The sequence below is a fragment of the Aquarana catesbeiana genome, linkage group LG06 (genome assembly GCF_042186555.1).
Source record: "Aquarana catesbeiana isolate 2022-GZ linkage group LG06, ASM4218655v1, whole genome shotgun sequence".
NCBI classification, from domain to species: Eukaryota; Metazoa; Chordata; class Amphibia; order Anura; family Ranidae; genus Aquarana; species Aquarana catesbeiana.
This window is the reverse complement of record NC_133329.1, coordinates 109,116,910-109,143,874: the sequence shown is the minus strand read 5'-3', so window position 1 is coordinate 109,143,874 and position 26,965 is coordinate 109,116,910. Positions and strand designations below refer to the sequence as shown.

Here is a 26,965-nt window from a genome sequence, read left to right as displayed (position 1 = left end):
ATAACCACAAACAGAAGAGGCAGGCAGCGCTGGAGAAACTGCTGGAGTTGGTGACGCTGGTGGTCCCCACGGCAACCATCCCCTATTTAAAAGCCAAAATTGGTGGCCTGAGGAGCACATATCTTAGGGAGCGCAAGAAGGTCACAGATTCCCAGAGATCAGGAGCTGGAGCAGATGACGTTTATGTCCCCAGACTATGGTACTATGAGAGACTGCGATTTCTGTCAGACCACACTGAAGTCAGGGAATCCCTCTCCACCCTTCCTTCCACTCTTCCTTCCACCCCAGCTGAGGCTTCCGATGTCCAACCTGGGCCTTCCAGCCAGGAAGAAATGGAGGAGCCCAGCTGGAGTCAGGTATAGCATTGTGCTACAGATTTCTGGTCAAGAAATAAATGATGTTTATTAGATGTTATTATTGATCACTAATTGCTGATTGAAAAAAGTGTTTTACATATCAATACACAGTAGTGGGCACCCAAAATTGCCACAAGAATGAAAACTGCTGGGCTCAGAAGGATAGTCTGTTATATTTGTTAACATTGAATTTGCAGCAGTCAGGAGGTGAAAATTGTGTGTGATTGATTGAAAAAATACTAAAACTATGTCCCTTTTTCATACACAGGAAGACCTCAGCCAGGAGGAGGTTGTGGAATGTGACAGCCAGCAGGAGGCAGGGATTAGTGGCAGTGGGAGGAGGCGGGGCTAAGTGTCAGCCAAGAGAAGCCTGGGACCAGTCGCAGCCTGACTGAGTCTCAGGTTCCTCCCCTCCGCCTGCCACATAAACGAGCCAGGAAGATGACTCCCAGTCCTGTGCAGGATTCAGCATACAGGCTGATCCAGGAGGCTTCTGTGTCCCTCAGAGCCTTACCCACTCCTGAAGAGGCCTTTGCCTGCATGGCTGCCACCAAATTGCAGGGCATGCAGGAGGGTCAACGCAGGCTCTCTGAGGTCCTGATTTATAAAGTCCTACGTAAGGGGGTGAGTGGGGAACTAACACCCAAGACGGATGTCATTGAGATCGACGATCCTCCTCCTCCTCCTGCTGCCACAATTCCACCACCACAGCCACAGCCTGGAAGGAAGCGTGGAAGGAAGACCAAAGTGTGATGACCCTGGGTTCAGTCTGGTCTGACAGAAGATGCAGTCTCTTGTATGACCACAGCCTGGGGACACAGATGTCATCTGCTGCTTTCCGGATCTCTGGGACTTCTGGACCAGACTGCCCTCCCTAAGATAAGGACTCCTCAGGCCACCAATTTAGCTTTTAAATAATTGATGTCTGCCCTGGGGGTCCAAGGCTTCACCCACTTCTGCAGTTTCTCCAGCATTGCCTCCCTCTTTGTTTATAGTTGTGAGCCCTTAATAAAATTTTTTAGGTAAATTCTACTCTCCTGTGTGTGTTTTCATCCAAAAAGGACAGTTTGTTGGTGACGATTCAGGTACATTTCTAAAGTACAATGTGAAATTAACAAGGGACAACAACACCAAACAATCTCCTACAGATTAAATAGAACAACATATTAATGGTGTTGTGGTAACTTGTCACAAAAAACACACACAAACATTTTCGGGAGTACAAATCAAAATCACCCAAAAAAAAAAAAAAAAAGAGAAACACAAAAAAAGATTCAACATTAAAGCCAAAAAATAAAAAATAAAATATAAAAAAAATGTTGTCAGATGTGAGAAATCAAAATATATTGAGGGAATCCAGACAAATAGTAACGAAAGAAGTTTGTGAGAAGTGTGTGTGAATATGAGCATCAAAACTACTATATTCTTGTCACATTATAAAGAAGAAGAGAGTGCACTGTATTAAACCATTTTGAACATTGCAGCGTGACGAAAGTGCTGTATCCATTGCGAACGCTAAGTTTACCAGAACGAGCTGTCCCGTCTCGGAATTTCTTCTGAGCATGCGTGGCACTTTGTGCGTCGGAACAGGCCACACACGGTCGGAATTGACGCGATCGGATTTTGTTGTTGGAAAATTTTATCTCCTGCTGTCCAACTTTGTGTGTCGGAAAATCAGATGGAAAATGTCCGATGAAGCCCACACACGGTCGGAATTTCCGACAACACGCTCCGATCGGACATTTTCCATCGGAAAATCCGACCGTGTGTACGGGGCATTAGAGTTTAAGAGATATGACTAATTGAATTTTCAGGAAGTCAGCTCTGTGATTCAAAAAATGCATCATCTTTTCTGGCAGGGAGGATCTCTTAGAACAGGGATTGCATCGTATCCTCTCTCCTCTCTTTACTCTGTAATCAGACTACATTTCCCATCATGCTTTGCAAATTATAATGAATGTGGGAGGTACACTAGGCTTGTACATGTAAATGTGAACAAGCCCACTACAACATAATTCAACACCCCTCATTCTGCAGCCAGCAAGCCATACTTAACACACGGTATGATAGGTTACAGCCCTAAAAAAAAACCTGTTCTCTCCCCTCCAGCCGCAACAGGAGATAATCATATTGCCCTTACTTACTTAATGTAATCATTACTGAACTGTAGACACATCCCATAACTATATATTATACACACTGTACTCTGCTGTAATTCAGTATTAGAAATATTGCTCCTACTGCCGCTTTGAGATTGTTTTAACAGCAATCAGTGGCCCCTAGTGTAGCTCATCGGTGGCCCCTAGTCACCTAGTGTAGCTCATCGGTGGCCCCCAGTGTAGCTCATCAGTGGCCCCAGTGCAGCTCATCAATGGCCCCCTCAGTGGCCCCCCAGTGCAGCTCATCAGTGACCTACCAGTGCATAGCGGGATCGTTAGCACTAATCACTGGATGACACAGCACAGCAGGGATCTCTGGCTGTGACAGGTATTGTATGCGAGAACACCGATCACTGTAATCTCAGTGTAGCGCATACTCCCGGAGGAGCGGCTGATTAAATGTTATATCTGTAATTCACGTCTACCACCTAACCGTCGCAGCCCATAGATTTACAAGTCACAGTCCTTAGTGCTTTTTCACTTGCTTTATTCAACAACACAAACTGGGATAGGAGAAGGACTTCCTCTGAGATGCTCTTTCGTTACATTATCATCTTTTAAGTGAATCTTGCAGGAATTCTATGATCAGTTGCGGATAGTTAAGAAATCATCTTCAAATGATCTCTTAAATCAGGGAAGATGGAAGTAGATTTTTTATAGAGAAAAGTTGATAAAGAGTCACTCTGAATAACTTCTTCATCTATGTGACTTTTAAAGAACTGTCCGTATCTCTATATATGTGCTTGCAGCTTCACCGCTACCTGTTTACCACTACTTCCCATCTGCATGGTACTTCCAAGTTGAGCTAAAGAAAAGTCACTCTGAATAACTCCTCCCGCTTGACTGATTGGAATCCAGGGGCATTGTTGAACCCAAAGTCACAGGCCATCACTGCCCATCTCACTGACTTGCGTACCAACATCCTTCAGCCTCTGGACAGTACCCCTCCCTGGGGCTTTTCACTCACTTGATCAATAGCCCGTGTGTCACTCATAAACGAGCGATCGCCCAGTTTCCTTCTGCTTTGTTGCTACTTCTCCCGCAATGATCCTTAGCTCCTTTTCTTCTTCGTGGCCCGCTCCCCTTCCCGCAGGGGCGGCCAATGACACCAGCGATCACATGCTGTGGAGTGTCGTTTGTTCCTTCATGGAGGACCAGTTCCCCATTCCCCCTTCACTGCAAGGGAAAAGCTCCATTGGGGAGCCAGGCTGGCCTCCTCTGCTCCTCAGAGCAGGACTGCAAACGAACCTCTCTGAACACCACTTGACCCACTTTTATATGGGAGTCCCGGGTATTCCCAAGCAGATTAATGATTGGCCAAGACTAGCATACAAACTACCTGCCACTCAAAATGGAAATTGACAACCTGAGAAGAGGAGGGGCTGCTTTGAGCAATACCACTGCACAGAGCAGCAGGACTGGGGCTACCACTAGGCAGCTGCCTAGGGCGTCCGGCCACAGGTATTCCTACTCTCTTCTCTCTGCAGCAAGCATCAGCAGGCAGCCGCTGCCCCGTTTGCGCATAGTGTCAGAGGCACAGCAGAGGACTGTGTCTGTGTCCTGACTCCCAAATGAATGGAAGCAAGCAAACATTCATTGATGGGCACTGGTAGGCTGCATTGATAGGTGCTGGTAGGCTGCATTGATAGGCACTGGTAGGCTGCATTTGATGGGCGCTGGTGAGGCTGCATTTGATGGGTGCTGGTGAAGCTGCATTGATGGGCACTGGTAGGCTGCATTAATGGGCAATGGTGAGGCTGCATTTGATGGGCGCTGGTAGGCTGCATTTGATGGGTGCTGGTGGGCTGCATTTGATGAGTGCTGGTGGGCTGCATTTGATGGGCGCTTCATTAAAAAGGTAGGGTATACATGGGCAGGGCAAAGGGGTGGAGTCAGGGGTGGAGCCAGGGGGGGCGGCAAAATTAGGTTTTGCCTAGGGTGTCAAAAATCCTTGCACCAGCCCTGCAGAGCAGGTGTGTATAACATAGGTATTTATTTTAATTTTAAAAAAATGATGCCTTTGGTCAGGGCTGGCCCAAGACAATGTGCTGCCTGGGTCCAAGAATGAATGCTGCCCCCCCCACTGCTACCCCCCTACATCCATTATTTTATATCATGACAATTAAAACTAAAGTTACATTGATCAGAAATTCCGATATACATGCAACAGTGGTGGTGGTGGTGGTGGTGGGCGGTTTCAGTCCAAAGCAGCTGTAGTGAAGGGGTTTAGACAGAGGTGGCATTGGTGGGGGGGTTCAGTCAGAGGCAGATGTGGTGGAGGTGGGGTTCAGTCAGAAGCAGTGGTGGTGGTGGGGTGGGTTCAGTCAGAGGCAGATGTGTTGGTAGGCGGGGTTCAGCCAGAGAAGCAGTGGTGAGGGGTTTAGACAGAGGCAGTGGTAGTGGGGGGTTTCAGTCAGAGACAGATGTGGTGGTGAAAGGGGGGTTCAGTCAGAGGCAGATTTGATGGTGGGAGGGGGATTCAGTCAGGGGCAGTGGTGGTGGTGGGGGGGGTTCAGTCAGGGGCAGTGGTGGTGGTGGTTCAGTCAGAGGCGGTGGTGGTTGTGGGGGGTGGGTTCAGTCAGAGGCAGCGGTGGAGGTTGTGGGGGGGGTTCAGTCAGAGGCAGATGTGGTGGTGGTGGTGGGAGGTTCAGTCAGAGGCAGCGGTGGTGAGGGGGGGGGTTTCAGTCAGAGGCAGATGTGGTGGGGGGGGTTCAGTCAGAGGCAGTGGTGGGAGGGGGTTTCAGTCAGAGGCAGATGTGGTGGTGGGGGGGTTCAGTCAGGGGCAGTAGTGGTGGTGGGGGGGGGTTAAGTCAGAGGCGGCGGTGGTTGTGGGGGGGGGTTCAGTCAGAGGCAGCAGTGGTGAGGGGGGGTTTCAGTCAGAGGCAGATGTGGTGGGGGGGTTCAGTCAGAGACAGATGTGGTGGTTGTGGGGGGGGGGTTCAGTCAGAGGCGGTGGTGGTTGTGGGGGGGGTTCAGTCAGAGGCAGCGGTGGTGGTTGTGGGGGTGGTCGATCAGAGGCAGCGGTGGTGAGAGGGGTTTCAGTCAGAGTCAGATGTGGTGGTGGGGGGGGGGGGTTCAGTCAGAGGCAGATGTGGTGGTGGGGGGGGTTCAGTCAGAGGCAGATGTGTTGGTGGGGGGGTTCAGTCAGAGGCAGATGTGTTGGTGGGGGGGGTTCAGTCAGAGGCAGATGTGGTGGGGGGTTTCAGTCAGAGGCAGATGTGGTGGTGGGGGGGTTCAGTCAGAGGCAGATGTGGTGGTGGGGGGTTCAGTCAGAGGCAGATGTGTTGGTGGGGGGGTTCAGTCAGAGGCAGATGTGGTGGGGGGTTTCAGTCAGAGGCAGATGTGGTGGTGGGGGGGTTCAGTCAGAGGCAGATGTGGTGGTGGGGGGGTTCAGTCAGAGGCAGCAGCGGTGGTGGGGAGCCGTGGATAGGATGCGCGGGAGGTCTGCTGTGTGGATATGGCAGCGAGTGCTCTGCAGACTTCTGTCATTACCTCTAACAGCAGTGGCACCGGGCCCCCTCACAGTGGGATAGGCAGCGGTCCCCCCACAGTGAAACAAGCAGCAGAGCGGGTGGACGGGCGGGAGTTCCGCCACTGTCTTGGGCGTCAATTTGCGTCCCTTCTGAACGTGCCGCCCGGGTCCAATAGACCCACCGGGACCCATGGTAGGGCCGGCCCTGCCTTTAGTAACACTTTAATGTGAGCTTGTGTGTTGTTAGTCCCCTGAAGTCACACTACAACTCATTAGAGCTCCCTCTAGCTGCAACCTAATAATATCATTGCTGGGAGGTTTATTTTTTTACTTGCTACATTGGTACCCCAGTACAAAGGCATAGCTCCCAATTGTTCCTGATTTTGAGGGACTGACCCTGATTGGGAACAAAGTCCCTCTATCCTTCTTTCGCCCTCATTTGCTCCTTATTTTGGTCTGATCTGTATAGTTGTATATAAAATGAACTATTTTATCTCTCAAAAATTATTTCCCAGTGCTAAACCTTTCATCCAATTTCTAAATTACTGCATTTGTAAATGCCAAAACCTGGTATAAAGGAATAGTAGTGGTAAAAAAAAGTACTTGTGAGTATAACTAATAATTTTTTGTACAAGTCTCATTTTAAGGGGGCGTGGCAGGGTGTGGTCCTATGCTTACATTCTTTTGCTAATAGGTGTTCCTCGTTCCCTTCTCAGAAAGTTGGGAGGTATGCAAAGGTACAGTAATTGGCAACAGACCCACACTGCAGAACACCACAATGCATATGCTTTGTATTAGGATGTGATGCAGTGTGGGTCTGTTAGCATCTACTGTATCTATGCATTGGCATGGCAGTTTAAATATATATATCATGTTAACTTCCCTTAGTCTTGCTTACCTATGTCCAGTCCAGGCCCTGCCCTACCGTCATGCTACCCTTACTTTATTTCTTCTTCAATAAGGAGGTGGAAAGGTAGGAAAAAAAATCAGTGACCATGGGCCAGTTGCCTCGCTTTCTGTAGCACCACTGTGTTGTGTCACACCTCTTTCATCCTTTTACTCCAGGTGCCTGTACAGTGGCCTGAAGGAAGTGACAATAGGCTCCGTTAAAGCCCCATAAACACAGGCAAAATGTCTGGTTCAGAAAAAAAAGCCAACATTCTGCCTGTGTGTATGCCAGTCTGTCCAACAGAAGCCGGTCATGTGGCTGGCTTCTGTCGGATGTGCATGCTGGAAAACCAATATCCGATCGACTCCTGATCAGCACTCTCAGCCAATGGCAGAGAGAGAGCGCTGATCGGAATGTTCTGGCGGGGGGGCTGTCCCCCTGTCAGAACACAACAGCTCAGTGGGGAAGATCGCTGGACTAACTTCACATGGTTAGTACAGCGGCTCCGACCGGAGATGACACTTTTTTTTTTTTCCTTCAACCCTCGGGGTTGAAGAAAAAAAAACAAATACTGTGTACCCAGCTTTAGAGTCTGCCCCAAGCTCAGCATGGCCACAGACTGAATCCAGCCAGCTGTAATCTAAGCCTCTTTTATTCAGCACAATGGGAGGAAACGACAGCCAGCCAGATTCATATTCTGCAGCAGTCACAGCACAGCTGCCAACTGCAGACTCAGGAATCCAGGCTGGGTTCCATTTCTGTCCCTGAATTGGCCCAAATGCACAGTATGAAGCTGTAGGGGTGTACTGACACTCCCCACCCAACAGCACCTGGCAGAGCCTGAGACAATTGCCAAAATTATCCTTGATTACATTTGATCTATATAGGTATTTGGTCCTCTTCATCTACTCACAATGGCTGCTGTATATTGCTGCTTATGAAAAATGCCCATAGCTAATGCTTGTCCGTTTTTCTCATTTCACTTCTTTACTGAATTATGGAAATAATCACAGACAAGATGGCAACATGGGAACTATGCCAACTGCTGAGCGCACTTCAGAGGTGAGCAAAGCCTGGCACCAACACGTTACTCAGGATCTTCGAAACCACATTGTTCACAAACTGTAAGTCAATCACAATATAGAATTGATGTTGGGCTATACTGGAGGTTTAGGAAGTGAATTGTCCTCTATTTCCCTGAGATAGTAAATCCAATGTCGTCCTAATTACAGGGTCCATGCAATCTTCCCTACAACTGATCCAGCTGCCCTTAGAGATCCGCGCGTGGAGAACCTGGTGGCGTATGCTAAGAAGGTTGAGGGGATCATGTTTGAGTCTGCCAATAGCCAAGTATGTATTGTCCTACAGTGTTTTACAGGGCTTTGTTATGATAAGAATGTCATGAAAGAGCTATGGAGGCTTCAATTACTGACCTTCTTCTGAAAGTAGTCTGGATATTGTGTTATACTGTATTTACATTTAAGAATACAGTTTTGTATCTGATTTTTTTCTGGTGTATTATGTTCAGGGATCCCTACATGCATGACTACATTTGATGAAGCAGAATTGTGACTTGCTCTCTGTTTAAAATCCAACTCTAGATTGGAAGCGCATCCCCTCCTTCAACCTCTTCACCCCAGCATTATCATCACTCTGAGTGCAGGGTGCATAAGCTTAGCAACAGTGGTATTATATAGATTGCCGCGCTGAATGTGATACTGTACAAACAAAACTCTAGTCTAGTGATATGAAATTCAAAATTTAAATTCCACATAAATGCATGTGAGTGAAAAAATATGAAAACGGTCCAAGATGAATCTTCAAAATAAGCTATGATGCTTGACAAAGATGACATCGATGGTGTCTACTAAGATGAAACACGTTGGGCGGAGCTAATGCACCAAACATTGCCACGCCTCTCTGGACTGTTTTCCGTTTCAGGGACCAATCAGGCCAGGATTTTTGGCTAGATTCGGACCTAAAATGGACCAGAAGACGCACAGGACTCTTCTGCAAACCGCTCCGCAGCTGTCACAGAGATGTGTGAACCTGCTCTATTGAGTGCCGGTCACATTCTCCTGACATGCGAATTGGATGCGGAGAAAGCCGCATCCAATTTGCACTAATGTGAACCAAGCCTAAGGGTTTTAGTCGGATTTACACTGTGGATTGTTCCATTTTGATTTCATGTGGAATTTCGTGTATTATATGGTTACCATTAATGTTACCATATTTTGGAGAGTGAGCTACACTGTGGAACTCCAGCCAAGTATTGTGAGCCGGTGTTCTGCCGAGAAAGTTCCGCTCGGCGGATAAGGACCCCCCTCTACTGCGCAGGCGCTGCGCAGTAGGATCCGGCGGAAATAGCCAAAGGGGAATAGGTCCAAATCAGCTGTACACGGCGCCTGTAAGAGGGCCCCTCGCGGGCTCGCTTCGCTCGCCACGCTTCGGGCACGGCCTCGCTTCGCTCGGCTCTTTTAGATTCCCCCTCTAGGTCCACTTGGATGGTAGGGAAGAAACCTGGACCCAGGGCGCAGGCGCCGTGTACAGCTGATTGTGGATTTTGAGCTTCGGCTATCTCCGGTGGCTGTTAGTAGTTCGTACTGCGCAGGCGCTGCGCCTGTGCAGTACAGGGGGGGAACTTATCCGCCGAGGTAACTTATCCGGCAAGACACCGGCTTTCTCTATAAGAGGATTGTCATTAACTGGCTCATCTGACTCTGTAATGGAGTCATTCCGTTCTGGTAGGAGACAATTTCTTATAATTGGTGACGGCTCATGTGGTGATCACAAAATTGGATTGAATACACTACAATATTTGTCAAGTGTCTTTGAAGATTCATCTTGGACTGTTTTTATATTTTTTCACTTACATGCATTTAGACTGACTTTAGATTTTAAATTTCATATCACTAGATTCAAGTTTTGTTTGTTGGTACAGTATCACATTCAGCACGGCAATCTACAGTATATGATACCACTTTTGCTATATAGTTTGTCTAACTATTTTTATTTCACTTCAGCCCCGAAAGGTTTTACCCCCTTCATGATCAGGCCATTTTTTGCGATACGGCACTACGTTATTTTAACTGAGATTTGCATAGTCGTGCGACGCTGTACCCAAATAAAATTGATGTCCTTTTTTTCCCACAAATAGAGCTTTCTTTTGGTGGTATTGGATCACCTCTGCGGTTTTTAGTTTTTGCGCTATAAACAAAAAAAAAGTGTGACCATTTTGAAAAAGAAAAAATATATATTTTTGGTTTCTGCTATAAAACATATCCAATAAAAAAATTTTACAAATCGAATTTCTTCATCAATTTAGGCCAATATGTATTCTGCTAGATATTTTTGGTAAAAAAAATCCCAATAAGCGTATATTGATTGGTTTGCGCAGAAGTTATAGTGTCTACAAACTATGGGATATTTTTATGGCATTTTTATTTTTTTTACTAGTAATGGTGGCGATCAGCGCTTTTTAGCGGGACTACAACATTGTGGCGGACACATGACATTTTTAACACTTTTTTGGGAACCAGTGACAGTATTACAGTTGTCAGTGCTAAAAATATGCACTGTTACTGTACTAAGGACACTGGCGGGGCAGGGGTTAACACCAGGGGTGATCAAAGGGTTAACTGTGTCTCTAGGGGATGCTTACTAACTGTGTGGGGGATGGACTGGTTGGGAGAACACAGAGATCTGTGTTCTCCACTGTCAGAACGGCGATCTGCCTTGTTTACATAGGCAGATCTCCATTCTGCCTCTCTGAGGAACAATCACCGGGTCCCGGCGAACATCGCTTCTGCCGGCCCCGCTGATTGGCTCGCCTCCAGCGGCGTGCAGGTGCGCCCGCTATCCTTTGCACAAAATGACGTACAGGTAGGTCGTTTCGCACAATACAGCCGCCCTGCCGCAGTACATCTGTGGTAGGCGGTCTTTAACTGGTTAAAGTGAACCTGTGTTCTACTCATGGAGCCATGGAGTTTAAATATAATGATTGTGCAATAGTGGAATTAGAGTTTTACATTTTCTGCTGGTCTGTTTACCTCCTGTCTATTTCATTTCATCCAGGATAATTACTACCATTTGATCGCAGAGAAAATTTATAAAATCCAAAAGGTACTAGAGGAGAAGCGAAGGTCACGCCTAGAGAATGCTATGAGGAATCAGACCTTATAAATACACTATATGGCCAGAAGTTTGTGGACACCCAGTCATTCCCCCTATATACGTTTTTTGGACATCCAATTCAAAAATTATGGGAGTTAATAGAAAATGGGCCTCGCCTTTCTCTGTGCGGCTTTAACAGCCCCTGCCCTTCTGGAAAGATTTTACACAAGATTTTAGAGCATGTCTGTGGGCAAAAAGAGCATGTCCTTTTATCTCCTGTTAATTTCCAATGCAAAATGATCAGACCTCTCAAAAACCATTTTCTGTTAGTGTCCCAAATTAACATACATGTGTGTTTTGTTTTGTTTTTTTGCTTTCCTTGCTCTTTTCCTGTTTTGTTGACCAATAAAATTTAATGCAAATTTAGATGTTTGTTTTTTGTTTTTCACGCAACAGATTTCCCAGCTGCAGCTTAACTAGGCTGATTGGCATGTCAAAACAAAACAGGTGTCTAAGTTACTTTCCTGGTGCCTTCACGGTAGCATATGCATGGATTGTGTGTATGCTGCCATGGATAGGCACCAGGAAAGGAAAATTATAGAGCGGTAAGTATTCAATTTTCCTTTTTACTGCAGTGGTTCTCTGCCTCAGTCCTCAAGTACCCCCGACAGGACATGTTTTGTGAATTTATCTTCTCTAGAATAGCTGTCCAAAATACCAAACCATTGACTGTGATTTAAAGCATCTGTGCAAGATGAAGGAAAACCTGCAAACATGGGCTGTTGGGGGTACTTGAGGACAGGCTTGATAAGCACTGATTTAGAGCACTGCGCTAAACTCTAGCTCAAGGCAATCCTATTTTAATTGTGGGCATTTGAGGGAAACCAAGTGAGTGTTAGAACCCCTGCTTTTTTTTAGGTTAGGCTTTGTGTCCCTTTTCCTAAAATTGGCTTCATTTCCTGTCACATAGCCAAACAGGAAGTGAGGGTCCAATGTCTACCAATGTCTTTTCTCGCGTACACACAGATCAATCTAACTAGTGTCCCCATTAAGCAAATTGCACTCTAGCACTTTGCTGTGTACACCACAAATGATTAGGCAGTTTGGGGTTTAGTAAAGGAAAATCCTCTCTGCAGTACAAGTGTAGTCGCTGAATCTGAGAGGAAGCACTGGTGATTTTAACATCCAATCATGTAGAAGCAAAGATGGTGTTTTTTTTCTTTTCCTTGCATGTCCCCCTCGGATCTCCAGCAAGTGCACTTGTAGAGCAAAGTGGATTTGCCTTTAGTAAATAAACCCCAAAGTCCAAGATACCTAATAATTTGGGGTGTACACAGCAAAATGCTAGAGTGCTATTTAGATTGACCTGTGTGTCCCCTAGGAAGGACATTGGTAGGGTTTGACCCTCACTTCCTGTTTGGCTATGTGACAGGAAGTGAATACATTTGAAGGAGAAAGTGGCAACATTTGGGAGGTGTCTTCACCCTATCAGGGGTGCAGACATCCCCAAAAACTTACCAGACTTCTAATCCTTCTGCACTCTATCCCCAAGCAAAAACAAGAAAGGATTTCATTTAGTTGAACTTTGCAAAGACCCGTTCTGAAGTACAACTGTGATGCATGTCAATGGCCCATTTAGACCTTGTTTAATAGAAAACAACACCAGTTGCCTTTCACTAGAAATATTTGTTAGTCCAGTCCTGAAAATCTGCATCTGCTTTACTATTAATTTCCATAAAAATTGTGTTTCTGCAGCTAGATGCGCCAAATGCATGTAGATGCGCAACTGCTGTGTGTGCACAGGTATGTGGTTCTCGGAAAGCGGTGGCCAGCACACAGGAATGACATCACGCCCCTACAGGAAGTTGCTTGTACTGCTGCTAAGTCCTATGAGGAAGAGATGATCCTTATTTGCAAATTAAGAAGAAAAAAAAAAAAATTTTTTATGATGGGGTGGTGTTTGTGTGGGTCCCTAACACACATTTATACATATTAGGGCCAATTTAGACAGGCTCCAATTTACAGCATGTTTTTAGATTGTTGGAGGAAACCCACGCAGGCACAGGGAGAACATGCAAACTCCAGGCAGATGGTGTCACAGGTGGGATTCAAACCAGCGACCCTTTTTGCTGCTAGGTGAAGGTGCTAACCACTACACCACTGTGCTGCACAAATATGTAACTATAGATGTAGGTTCTTGTGTCCACTTGTGAAAATACAAGTGAATCGTGTCTCTACATTCCAAATTTGGCACTTAAGATGGTCATGCACTATGCAATCTGATTGGCCAATCTCTGTACAACTCGATATTTCGGCAAAATAGGTAATAGGAAGACACACTTGAACAATTAATTCAAATCATAGGAAATCAAACAGGCTCTTGCACTAAATCTATTTTTTTTTAGGCTCTAACTGATTGCAGTGTATGGCCACCTTTAAAGATCAAGATCTGAAAATATTAATTTATTGGGTTTAGAAAAACTTTTCTGTTTTTTGTAATGTATTGAAATATTTGTGTGAAAATCGAAAAAAAAATTAAAAGATATATTAGAAGTAATAGGAATGAGATTAGCATCAAAAGGGTTAATTAAGTGAGAACAACTACTAATTGTCTAACAAGGCACATCCAATGAGATGGGTGTGCGCTATTATCAATGAGAAAACAGCAGTTGCGCTGCCACCAGTTGCCGTTTGCATATTTATCATCGCGCTGCGCATCTGCATGCACTGTTTCACACGCTCAATTAATGATTTATCCGGCGCACCAATTAAGGTATGAACCGGCGCAGCGCATTCATCTTAGTAAATCACCCCCATAGTGTATCTGGAAAGTAAGCACAAGCTTGTTTTACTGCATGTATGAAGCCAGCCTAAAAGGAAAATCTAATGTTTTTTCTCTGATTGCATATTGTGAATTATTATTGTAGTGTGTGCCTTGGTGACATTTGTATGTGATTTTTCCATGCTACTGTAGCTAGGGCTGCCACCTGTCCAGGATTCAGCCGGACAGTCTGGGTTTTTAAACATGTGTCCGGGCCCTCGCCCACCTGAGACCCGGACACATTATTCAGACCCGCTGGTGGCTCACTGTGCCTGTGCCTAAGCACCATAATGGGGCAAGGTTTCCAATTATCCCTCCCCATCTACCCCCCCCCCCCGCACTATCAGCGGCACGCCCCCGTCCGCTCAGTGTGCTGCCGAGCTGGATACAGATGGTAAACGAGACACAGAGGCAGAGTGCTCTTCTCTGGCTGGCTGCAAAAGGGACATGGAGATGGGGTTGAAGGCGGAGCCTCCGCGTTCCCTGCTGCTCTGTTGAAAAGTGTGCGGAGATCTTGCTGGAAGCCCAGCTGTTAGTGTAAGTTTTTGCGATGTTAGAATGTCAGGGTATCAAAGGGACCTCACCCCCCCCCTCCCCCATACATACATACAGTCCTCTCCACTCCCCCCCCCACCATATACTATCTATACATACAGTTCCCCCCCCCCATATACCATCTATCCATATAGTTCTCACCCCCTCATATACCATCCATATCCACATATAGAGTTCTCCACCCCGCCCCCCCCCCATATACCATCTATCCATATAGTTCTCACCCCCTCATATACCATCCATATCCACATATGCAGTTCACCCCCACCCCCCCCATTTACCATCCATCCATATAGTTCTCACCCCCTCATATACCATCCATATCCACATATACAGTTCTCCACACACCCCCCCCATATACCATATAGTTCTCACCCCCTCATATACCATCCATATCCACATATGCAGTTCACCCCCCCCCCCCCCCCATTTACCATCCATCCATATAGTTCTCATATACCATCCATATCCACATACACAGTTCTCCACCCCCCATACACAGTTCTCCACCCCTCCATCTAGTTCTCACCCCCTCATATACCCCCCCCATATACCATCTATATATACCGTTCTCCACCCCCCCATATACCATCCATATATACAGTTCTCCACCCCCATATACCATCCATATATACAGTTCTCCATCCATATATACAGTTCTACACCCCCCATATACCATCCATATATACAGTTCTTCACCCCCCATATTCCATCCATATATACAGTTCTCCACCCCCCCATATACCATCCATATACACAGTTCTCCACCCCCCCCCATATACCATATATATACAGTTCTCCACCCCCCATATAACAAATACCATCCATATATTCAGTTCCCCACCCCCCCCTCATATACCATCCATGTATACAGTTCTCCACCCCCCCCCACCCCCATATACCATCCATATATACAGTTCTCTACCCCCTCCCCAAATACCATCCATATATACAGTTCTCCACCCCCATATACCGTCCATATACACAGTTCTCACCTTCTCATATACCATCCATATATACAGTTCTCCACCCCACCCCCACACACCATCCATATGTACAGTTCTCCACTCCCCATGTACCATCCATATATACAGTTCTCCACCCCCCCATATACCATCCATATACACAGTTCTCCACCCCCCCCATATACCATCCATTTATACAGTTCTCCACCCCCCTATATACCATCCATATATGCAATTCTCTCCCCCCCCCCCCAATATACACAGTTCTCACCTCCTCATACACCATCCATATATACAGTTCTCCAACCCCCATACCACCCACTGCCATACCCTCCACAGTCCTCTCCTTTACATACTACCATCCATATCCACATATACAGTCCCCCCCCATATACTATCCATTCATATAGTTCTCACCCCCTCATATACCATTCATATCCACATATATAGTTCTCACCCCCTCATATACCATCCATATCCACATATACAGTATACAGTTCTCCACCCCCCCCCATATACCATCCATCCATCCATATAGTTCTCACCCCCTCATATACCATCCATATATACAGTTCTCCACCCCACATATGCCATCCATATACACAGTTCTCCACCCCCCATATGCCATCCATATATACAGTTCTCCACCCCCACCCCCCATATACCATCCATATATACAGTTCTACACCCCCATATACCATCCATATATACAGTTCTCACCTCCTCATACACCATCCATATATACAGTTCTCCAACCCCCCCCCCATATACCATCCATATATACAGTTCTCCACCCCCCCATACACCATCCATATATACAGTTCTCCACCCCCCCTCCATACACTATCCATCTATACAGTTCTCCACTCCCCATATACCATCCATATATACAGTTCTCCAACCCCCATATAACACTTATATTTACAGTTCTCCAATCCCCCCCATATGCCATCCATATATACAGTTCTCCACCCCCCCCCCCCCATATACCATCCATATACACAGTTCTCCACCCCCCATATACCATCCATATATACAGTTCTCCACCCCCCATATACCATCCATATATACAGTTCTCCACCCCCCATATACCATTTATATTTACAGTTCTCCAATCCCCCCCATATACCATCCATATATACAGTTCTCCACCCCCCCATATACCATCCATATACACAGTTCTCTACCCCCCTATGCCATCCATATATATACAGTTCACCCCCCTATATACCATCCATATATACAGTTCTCAACCCCCCATATACCATCCATATATACAGTCCCCCCCCCCCCCATATACCATCCATATACACAATTCTCCTCCCCCCATATACCATCCGTATATACAGTTCTTCACCCCCCATATACCATTTATATTTACAGTTCTCCAATCCCCCCCCCCATATACCATCCATATACACAGTTCTCCACCCCCCCATATACCATCCATATACACAGTTCTCCACCCCCATATACCATTTATATTTATTGTTCTTCACCCCCCTATAGACCATCCATATATATACTGTTCTCCACCCCCTACTCATATACTATCCATATATACAGTTCTCCACCCCCCATATACCATCCATAAATACAGTTCTCCAACCCCCCCCTATATACCATCCATATATACAGTTCTCCTCCCCCCATATTCCATCCATATATACAGTTCTCCATCCCCCATATACCATCCATATATACAGTTCTCCACCCCCCATATACCATCCATATATACAGTTCTCCACCCCCCACATTGCATCCTTCTCACCTCCTCATACCCCATCCATATATACAGTTCTCCACTCCCCATATACCATCCATATATACAGTTCTCCACCCCCCATATACCATCCATATACAGTTCTCCACCCCCCCACATTGCATCCTTCTCACCTCCTCATACCCCATCCATATATACAGTTCTCCACTCCCCATATACCATCCATAAATACAGTTCTCCACCCCCCATATACCATTTATATTTACAGTTCTTCACTCCCTATATACCATCCATATATACAGTTCTCCACCTCCCCATATAACATCCATATATACAGTCCACCCCCCATATTCCATCCATATACTCAGTTCTCCACCCCCCCATATACCATCCATATATACAGTTCTCCACCCCCCCCCCCATATACCATCCATATATACAGTTCTCCACCCCCCTATATACCATCCATATTTACAGTTCTCCACCCCCCATATACCATCCATATATACAGTTCTCCACCCCCTCCTTATATACTATCCATATATACACAGTTCTCCACCCCCCATATACCATCCATATACAGTTCTCCAACCCCCCCCCCCCCCACACACACACACACTACATACCATCCATATATACAGTTTTCCAACCCTCCCCCCATGCCATCCACTGCCATACCCTCCACACTCCTCTCTTGTACATACCGCCCACTGTCATGCCCTCCACACCACTTTTATTGCACATACTGCCCTCTGTCATACCATCCACATTCCTCTCCTGTAAATACCGCCCTCTGTCATACCCTCCACACTCCTCTCCTGTACATACCACCCTCTGTCATACCCTCCACACTCCTCTTCTGTACATACTGCTCACTGTCTTCCCACACACATTCCTCTCCTGTACATACTGCTCGCTGTCATACCCTCCACACTCCTCTCCTGTACATACTGCCCGCTGTCATACCCTCCACACTCCTCTCCTGTACATACTGCCCGCTGTCATACCCTCCACACTCCTCTCCTGTACATACTGCCCGCTGTCATACCCTCCACACTCCTCTCCTGTACATACTGCCCGCTGTCATACCCTCCACACTCCTCTCCTGTACATACTGCCCGCTGTCATACCCTCCACACTCCTCTCCTGTACATACTGCCCGCTGTCATACCCTCCACACTCCTCTCCTGTACATACTGCCCGCTGTCATACCCTCCACGCTCCTCTCCTGTACATACTGCTCGCTGTCATACCCTCCACACTCCTCTCCTGTACATACTGCCCAGTGTCATACCCTCCACACTCCTCTCCTGTACATACTGTCCACTGTCATACCCTCCACACTCCTCTATTGCACATACTGCCCACTGTCATACCCTCAACACTCCTATATTGCACATACTGCCCACTGTCATACCCTCAACACTCCTCTATTGCACATACTTCCCTCTGTCATACCCTCAACACTCCTCTATCGCACATACTTCCCTCTGTCATACCCTCAACACTCCTCTATTGCACATACTGCCCACTGTCATACCCTCAACACTCCTCTATTGCACATACTTCCCTCTGTCATACCCTCAGTTCTCCTCTGCTGCATATACTCTTTATCACAAATTCCTTTAACCTACTTGCCATTACTGAAACCTGGCTTCATGAATCGGATACTATTTCTCCTGCTTCCCTCTCCCATGGGGGCCTTCTCTGGACTCACTCCCCCAGACCAAATGGACGGAAGGGAGGTGGAGTGGGAATCCTTCTAGCCCCATGCAGCACCTATCAGGTACTTCACCCACCTCCCTCTCTGACACTCTCCTCTTTTGAGGCACATTGCATTCGTCTATTCTCTCCCATTTCTCTAAGAATTGCTGTCATCTACCGGCCCCCTGGACCAGTATCAGCCTTTCTTGATGACTTCTCTGCCTGGCTACCCTACTTTCTCTCTGCTGAAATCCCCACAATCATTCTTGGGGACTTCAACATCCCTGTTAACACTAACACTACTATTACTTCTAAACTTCTCAGTCTAACCTCATCGCTTGACCTGAAGCAATGGATACAGGCTCCTACCCACTCCAACGGCAACACCCTTGACCTTGCCTTCTCCTATCTGTGCACTCCGTGCAACCTTTCCAACAATCCACTCCCACTCTCTGATCACCACCTTATTAGTTTTGCTCTCTCCCTGTCTTCCACCTCTTCTCCCTCCAACCGCCTAACAGTTACATGTAGAAACCTTCGCCACCTCAACCCTTCTCTTCTCTACTCTGCTACTGATCACCTCTATGACAAAATCTCACCTCTGTCCTGCCCCAACCAAGCTAATTTCATCTACAACAGCTCACTGTCTTCCTCCCTAGACAAGCTTGCCCCCCTCACTACACGCAGAATTAGGCCCCGACTGCTACAACCCTGGCAAACAGATGACACCAGAAGTCTCAGAAAACGTACCCGCGCTCTTGAGCGCCTGTGGCATAAGACTAAGACCCAGGAAGACTTCACACAATATAAATCTGCCCTCCTAAAATACTACTCCTGCCTTCACACTGCCAAACAGACCTACTTTATCACACTCATTAACACCTTGTCATCCAGTCCACGTCAACTCTTCTCTACCTTCAACACTCTACTCTGTCCTCCACTGCCTCCACCCACCAACTCACTCACTGCCCAGGAGATTGCCAATCACTTCAAAACTAAGATTGATACAATTCATGAGGAGATCACCAATGCGCAAAAACCTCCCCCATGCAACACCCCATGTCCACAGATACAATCATTACTTCCCTCATTCAACCCTGCTACTATTACTGAGGTTGCTAAACTTTTATCTAGCACCCATCTAACCACTTGCCCCCTGGATCCTGTTCCCTCGCAAATGCTACGCTCACCCTCTGACTCGATTCTTCACTCTCTAACTCACATTTTCCACCTCTCCCTCTCCTGTGGCATCTTCCCAAACTCTCTAAAACATGCGCTAGTCATCCCCATACTAAAAAAGCCCTCACTGGATCCCACCAATCTCAACAACTTACGTCCCATCTCCTTACTCTCCTTCTCCTCCAAACTTCTTGAAAGACTGGTCTACAACTGACTAAGCGACCATCTGACCATGAATAAACTTCTTGATCCCCTCCAGTCCGGTTTTCGCCCTCAACACTCCACAGAAACCGCTCTCCTTAAACTCTCAAATGACCTGCTAATGGCTAAAGCCAATGGACACTATTCTGTACTACTTCTCCTGGATCTCTCTGCTGCCTTTGACACAGTGGACCACCCCCTCCTCCTCAAAAAACTCCACTCCTTTGGTCTCCGTGACTGTACTCTTCGCTGGTTCTCATCCTACCTATCACACCGCTCCTTCAGTGTCACTTACAACTCTACTTCCTCCTCTCCTCTTCCTTTTTCCGTTGGGGTCCCCCAAGGTTCTGTTCTTGGACCTCTCCTTTTCTCAATCTACACCACCTCCTTGGGTCAGTTGATTGCCTCCCACGGCTTTAAATATCATCTCTACGCTGATGACACCCAAATCTATCTCTCCACCCCCCAGCTCTCTCCATCTGTTTCCTCACGCATTACCAACTTACTAGCAGACATATCAGCCTGGATGTCACATCACTTCCTCAAACTCAACCTATCCAAAACCGAGTTCATGATATTTCCTCCCTCAGGTGCCACTTCCCCTGCTTTCCCTATCAATATCAACGGCTCAACTATTAACCCATCTCCCCACGCCAGGGTCCTAGGTGTAATCCTGGACTCTGAACTAACCTTTCGACCCCACATTCTATCACTATCCAAAGCTTGCCGCCTCAATCTCCGCAACATCTCCAAGATACGCCCCTTCCTAACCAATGTCAACACAAAGCTTCTAATCCACTCCCTGGTCATCTCCCGCCTCAACTCCCTCCTCATTGGTTTACCTCTAAATAGGCTATCCCCACTTCAGTTCGTCATGAACGCTGCTGCCAGGCTCATCCACCACACAAACCGCTCAGCGTCTGCTACACCCCTCTGCCAATCCCTCCATTGGCTGCCACTCAGTCACCGAATTAAATTCAAGATACTAGCTATAACTTACAAAGCCATCCACAACCTGGCCCCCAGCTACATCTCTAACCTAGTCACAATATACCAACCTAATCGTTCTCTTCGCTCCTCCCAAGACCTCCTTCTCTCAAACTCCCTTGTCACCTCATCCCATGCTCGCCTTCAGGACTTCTCCAGAGCCTCCCCCATCCTCTGGAATGCTCTACCCCAATCCGTCCGATTTTCTCCTACTTTATCCACTTTCAGACGATCCCTGAAAACTCATCTCTTCAGAGAAGCCTATCTGGCCCCCACCTAACAACTGTACATTTATCTTCTCAATCAGCACATCACCCACAGTTATTACCTCTTGTATCTCTTGACCTTCCCTCTTAGATTGTAAGCTCTAAGGAGCAGGGCCCTCTAATTCCTACTGTATCAAAGTGTATTGTATTTGTACTGTCTACCCTCAAGTTGTAAAGCGCTACGTAAACTGTTGGCGCTATATAAATCCTGTATAATAATAATAATAATATACTGGTCACTGTTACACCCTCCTCACTCCTCTCCTGCAAATATTTCCTACACTCTGCACTAATTTCCTGTACATAATGTCTTACATTTTGCACTCCTTTCCTACACATACCATCATACGCTCCACACTCTTGTATATACTGCTGTAAATTCTGCACTCCCTTCCTGCACATACCGTAATACCCTCTGTACTTAATGAAAATAAAAAGATGAGCTAATGCCCCTGGTCTCCACTGCACTTACCTCTGTAGTAATGGAAGTTTTTTATTTTATTTTATTTTTTTAAGTGATTGTGCTGAGGTTTATACATATCAGTGAGACTCTTGCTTGTGGCACAGCAAAGTAAGCATAGTTACAAGAATTCTTTTGTTTTATTTAATCATGCCCCTCCCACAATATGGCCACACCAGTGGCGGAACTACCTCCATAGCGACCCACGCGGGCGCTATGGGGCCCCCAGCCAAGTGGGGCCCGGCAGTGGTGTACTAACTGGGGGGCGGTCTGCACCGGGTGGCACACGCTGGGGGAATGTCAGGCAGCGTATGAAACAGAGACAACGGGTAGGCTTGGTAGTGGCAGTGGCGATGTGGGCAGGGAGATCCCAGCTCAGGTGGACTGACCCATTGGGCATAAATATAGGAATGTCGGATGTACTTGACACACTGCTGTGCATTCTAAATTACGTTCTAACAGCCCAGCGAGTACAACTCCTTCCCCCCTCCACAGAAATGGAAGAGGCTGCATCGACTCTGCCCCCTCCCTCCCCTCTGTTCCTGTGTCCGTCCAAGCTCCGTGAAGCCTGTGTGCTGTGTCTGGAAGGAATGTGGGGGCAGGAACGTTTACACAAGTAGCCGACAGCTACAGAAGCTAGTATGAGCATCCTGGGAATATCCAATTGAGTTAGCAGCCTGTCAGTGTCCAGATTCTGCCTTCTATCTCTCCCAAATCTCTTTCTCTCCCCCTCTTTCCTCTGTTGTCCTCCAGCAGAATTAACTCTATCCAAAGCATTTTCTTTTAACCAGCCCATACTAATAGATGGCCACATCATGTTTCTTTAGCCAGGGTTTTCACTAGTGCGATCACAGACATCGCATGTGATTCGCACCGCATTGCTGTGCAAATCACATGCAACGTCTGTGCAATGCAAGTTCAGCCATACAAACTGTATGGTTGAAATCACATTGCATTCGCTCCAAAATGGTGCAGGACCCTTTTTTTGGTTCGCACTGAAATCGGATCACATGGGTGTTCACACCTATGCTATCCCATTCCTGCACCATTTTACAGTTCGCACTGAGATCTGCAAACTGATCTGAGGATGTCATTAACTTTACATTGACACCCGTAGCAGTTTGCAAAGGGCAGTGTGATTGCTGGCAAGCGACATGCAATGCAGGAATCAGCAGTAGAATTGCGCTGATTCCTGCATCGCATATATGTGAACCAGGACTCAAGTGGGTTCACACTGATGTGCTGTGGTTCAGTTGCAGTACAGGTGTATACACAGTTTTCCTGCATTTAACTCGATTTTCACTACAGTCCCACAGACTTCTATTAGGTTACACATTTTTGCAACATTTTCTGAAAGCGCACCAAATGTCCTCTGTACTGCAACTTTGGTGTGCTTTCAGAAAACAGAGTAACATTATACAAACTAATAGAAGACTGTGGGACTGCAGCTAAAAATGGGGATAAAATGCAGAAAAACTGCATATACCCCAGCACTGCGACAAACTCCAGGACACCAGTGTGAACCCAAAGGCTTCAGGATGCAGGGTGCTGTGTAATGTAAGGGGGTCCAGATGTGCAGGGGGTTGTGTAATGTAAAGGGGTCCAGATTTGCAGGGGGTTGTGTAATGTAAAGGGGTCCAGATGTGCAGGGGGTTGTGTAATGTAAAGGGGTCCAGTGGTGCAGGGTGCTGTGTAATGTAAAGGGGTCCAGAGGTGCAGGGGGTTGTGTAATGTAAAGGGGCCCAGTGGTGCAGGGTGCTGTGTAATGTAAAGGGGTCCAGTGGTGCAGGGGGTTGTGTAATGTAAAGGGGTCCAGAGGTGTAGGGGGTTCTGTAATGTAAAGGGGTGCAGGGGGTTGTGTAATGTAAAGGGGTGCAGGGTGCTGTGTAATGTAAAGGGGTCCAGTGGTGCAGGGGGTTGTGTAATGTAAAGGGGTTCAGTGGTGCAGGGGATTGTGTAATGTAAAGGGGTCCAGATGTGCAGGGGGTTGTGTATTGTAAAGGGGTCCAGTTGTGGCGAGGGGGTACAAAGTAGTATGCAGGGGGCACAGTGGGGTGTTTTTACATTTTAAAGTTGGGGGGGTGCCAGATATAGGATCCGACCCGGCTGCCAAATGCTCTAGGTATGCCCCTGGGGCCCGGTGAGGATGAGGAATGTAAGTTTACTGTTAAATCTCCCGGGCCCTGCGAGTCCAGCAGTGTCCCGACACACGCAGCCGCATACAGCAGGAGGCAGGAGCAGAGTGGGCTGGAGCAGAGTGGGCGGGGCAAAACGTTCGAGCGCACCTGTGAAGGGACATCATTTTCGGCACATGAGGAGGCTCTGGAGTCTGGACAGGAGGTAGGAAGGGAGTGGGAGACTGTCATCTGTTTTGCTATTTTGGCGGGGGGGGCCCATACAACATTTTGCTATGGGGCCCTGTGATTTCTAGTTACGCCCCTGGGCCACACCTACCGTATGCCATGGCATGTTTGGTTTTGGCTTGAAGAAAAGGTGGCAACCGTAACTGTAGCTCTTTTATTTTTGTATTAAAATAGAAAATATATCAGTGAAATATGAAAATGTTTAGATTAGTCACTGGATGGAGCTCTGTAATTCACTCAGATTGGTTAACCACTTAAGGACCGTTTTCCCCCTTAATGACCAGGCCATTTTTTTGCGATACAGCACTGAGTCGCTTTAACCGACAATTACGCGGTCGTGCGGCATTTACACAGGCAGATCCCTGTTCTATCACTGCGGAGAACGATCGCGTGTGGTCGGCAGACATCGAGTCCACCCCACCCGCTGATTGGGTGCGCGCGCCCACAAATCGCTGTGTACGAGCCAACGTACAATGACGGCGATTCGCGGGAAGCAGCCACATTGCCGCAATACAAGTGCGGCAGCTGGTCCTTAAGTAGTTAATATTATTTGAATAAAGCAAGAAAGGGTTAGAGCCACGGTGAGGCTCTCTAGGAAGAAGGCTCTTCAAGGGAAATGGGAAATCTCTCCAAGGGGAATGCAGATAAAATTAAAGTGGTTCTAAAGACAGAACATTTTTTACCTTAATGCATTCCCTGCATTGACCAGTTCCCACTAGAAGGCCATCATATGACTCGAAGTGGTGATATCTGGGTGATGCCTGCAGCTACAGGCATCATCCAGATACCTTTCTTTTCAGCCGATTCCCTATCTTGTAAAAGCCATCCTAGCAGCTCATAAGTCGCTGGACTGCTTTGGACAGGCAGCAGGAGAACTGATCCAGTGGTGGCTCCGGATTGCCATAGAGCTGACCGGGGACCGAATGGTCCCCAGCTTGCTCTATGATCATGGGAAGCTGGAATCAACGTCATGACATCACGTCCGGTGCTAGCAGTTATAAATACTGCCAGTTTTTTACCCTGGAAAGCAGAGATTGATGTTTTTTTTTTAGCTCATGCTTTCCAGGGTAGAAAAAAAAGATATCTGGGGTCTTACTGACCCCAGATGTCTCCATAAAGAGGACCTGTCACACCTTATTCCTATTACAAGGAATGTTTACATTTCTTGTAATAGGAATAAAAGTGATCAAAAATAAATAAAATTAATAATACAATTTTTTTTTAAAGTGCCCCTGTCCCCTGGTGCTCACATGCCTGACGAAGGGGTAAAATATAGAGGATAATGTTATGCTGAGTGACACTTTAAAGTTTTTTTACAGGTTACCAGTTTAGAGTTACAGATGAGGTCTAGTGCTAGAATTATAGAGAGGCCCGGAGCTGAGTGAAACGATCGGTGCAGGGCCGGCATGACAGTGCTGGGGATGGCACAGTTATCATGGGGAATAAGAATTCTGGCCCCTTTAAGGATAAGGGAGGGGCTGAGGGAGCAGTGAGGGGAAGTAGAGCAGGAGGGGGGAAGTGATGTCATTCTGAGAGCGGCGGTGGAAGAAGATTATCACAGCTCCTCACCGCTCTGCAAAATCAGGCGTTTTACCCCCTTTTAAGCTGAGCAGTAGACAGGATGGCATCGATGGAGGGATTTCTGGAGGATCTGAGAGCGGCAGTTGCTGCTCACGGCGCGGACTGGCTGCAGCAGCAGCTTACACAGATAGCTGGGGAGAGAACAGCGGCGAGCGGGGGGGGGCCGCCCCCACCTCGTGCTCGGCGGTCCCGGCCTCCTGAGAGGTACAGCCCAGCTTCAGGCCCAAGTGAGTCCCGGGGGAGGGGAGGACAGGAGGACAACAGGGATCCCCAGAGTATGGTTAGTGATCGGCCCCCTGTGACCAGAGCAGGGGAAGCTAGGGGAGCCAGTCGCAGAGGCAGAGGGACAAGTGCCAGGAAGCCCAGCAGACCACGTGGCTCTTCCCCCCCCCAGCGCGTCGCAGGTGTATGACATTGAGGGATGGAGCAGCAGGGATGGAGAGGAGGAATGACACCAGAGAGAGGGGATCAGCCTGCCAGGAGACAGCACAGATGGCTGGGTCGGCTAGCAACACTCGGCAGCATAGGAGTGGGTCAGCGAGGAATGCAGGGTCGGGCTCCAGTGCAGCCAGCAGCCAAAGGTTAAGTACCCCACCACGCGGAAGTCGCAGAGGTTCAGCTAAGGGGGCATCTAACGGGTCTGGCGGTACTTCTGAAAGAGAAGGCCGTCCACAGCACCGCAGACCCTCGGCACCCAGAGCAGTCGTGCCTGGGGTGCAACAGGCGATCGTCAGGAACGAACCCAGTGATGACCGATCAGAAGGGGAAGTGTCCGGGTCGGATGGAGGAGAAGACGAACGACTCCCTGCGGCGGTGGTTCCAGGAGTGGCGGCTGTTGGGCCCTGTCCAGGGCAGCCCGGTGAGTCAGATTCTTCGAATTCTTTTACATCTTTATTACATGCCTTATTGGGTCAAGGAAAACAGGGGGTACTACAGCATACAAGGGGGGAAACAGGGTCGGGGGTAACCGGGCCTACCTTAGCCACACCGACAGTGGGGGTACCCGGGTCTGGGAACATGGGATTAAAGGAGCTGTTAGTCGGGCTGAAGGAGCTAGTGACACGGGTTGAGGCAGGGACGAGTGGTAGTCCCGCGAGGGCATGGATGGCACCTACCCTTCCGCAGACAGCGGGGGACACGCAGGTCACAGGCGTTTACCTGTGACACCGGT

General features: G+C 47.5%; 1 protein-coding gene across 3 annotated transcripts in view; it reads left to right on the top strand.

Annotated features, from left to right (window-relative positions):
* The window catches only part of LOC141148856 (histone lysine acetyltransferase CREBBP-like), a 275,728-nt gene extending 264,313 nt beyond the window's left edge, over positions 1 to 11,415 (top strand). For all 3 annotated transcript variants that reach the window (XM_073636662.1, XM_073636663.1, XM_073636659.1), the window contains 3 exons: positions 7,890 to 8,000; positions 8,109 to 8,226; positions 10,951 to 11,415. In XM_073636662.1, the coding sequence (XP_073492763.1) occupies positions 7,890 to 8,000; positions 8,109 to 8,226; positions 10,951 to 11,058 (337 nt within the window). In that variant the 3' untranslated portion in view covers positions 11,059 to 11,415. The remainder of the gene's footprint in view (positions 1 to 7,889; positions 8,001 to 8,108; positions 8,227 to 10,950) is intronic.
* The last annotated feature ends 15,550 nt before the right edge of the window (positions 11,416 to 26,965 follow it).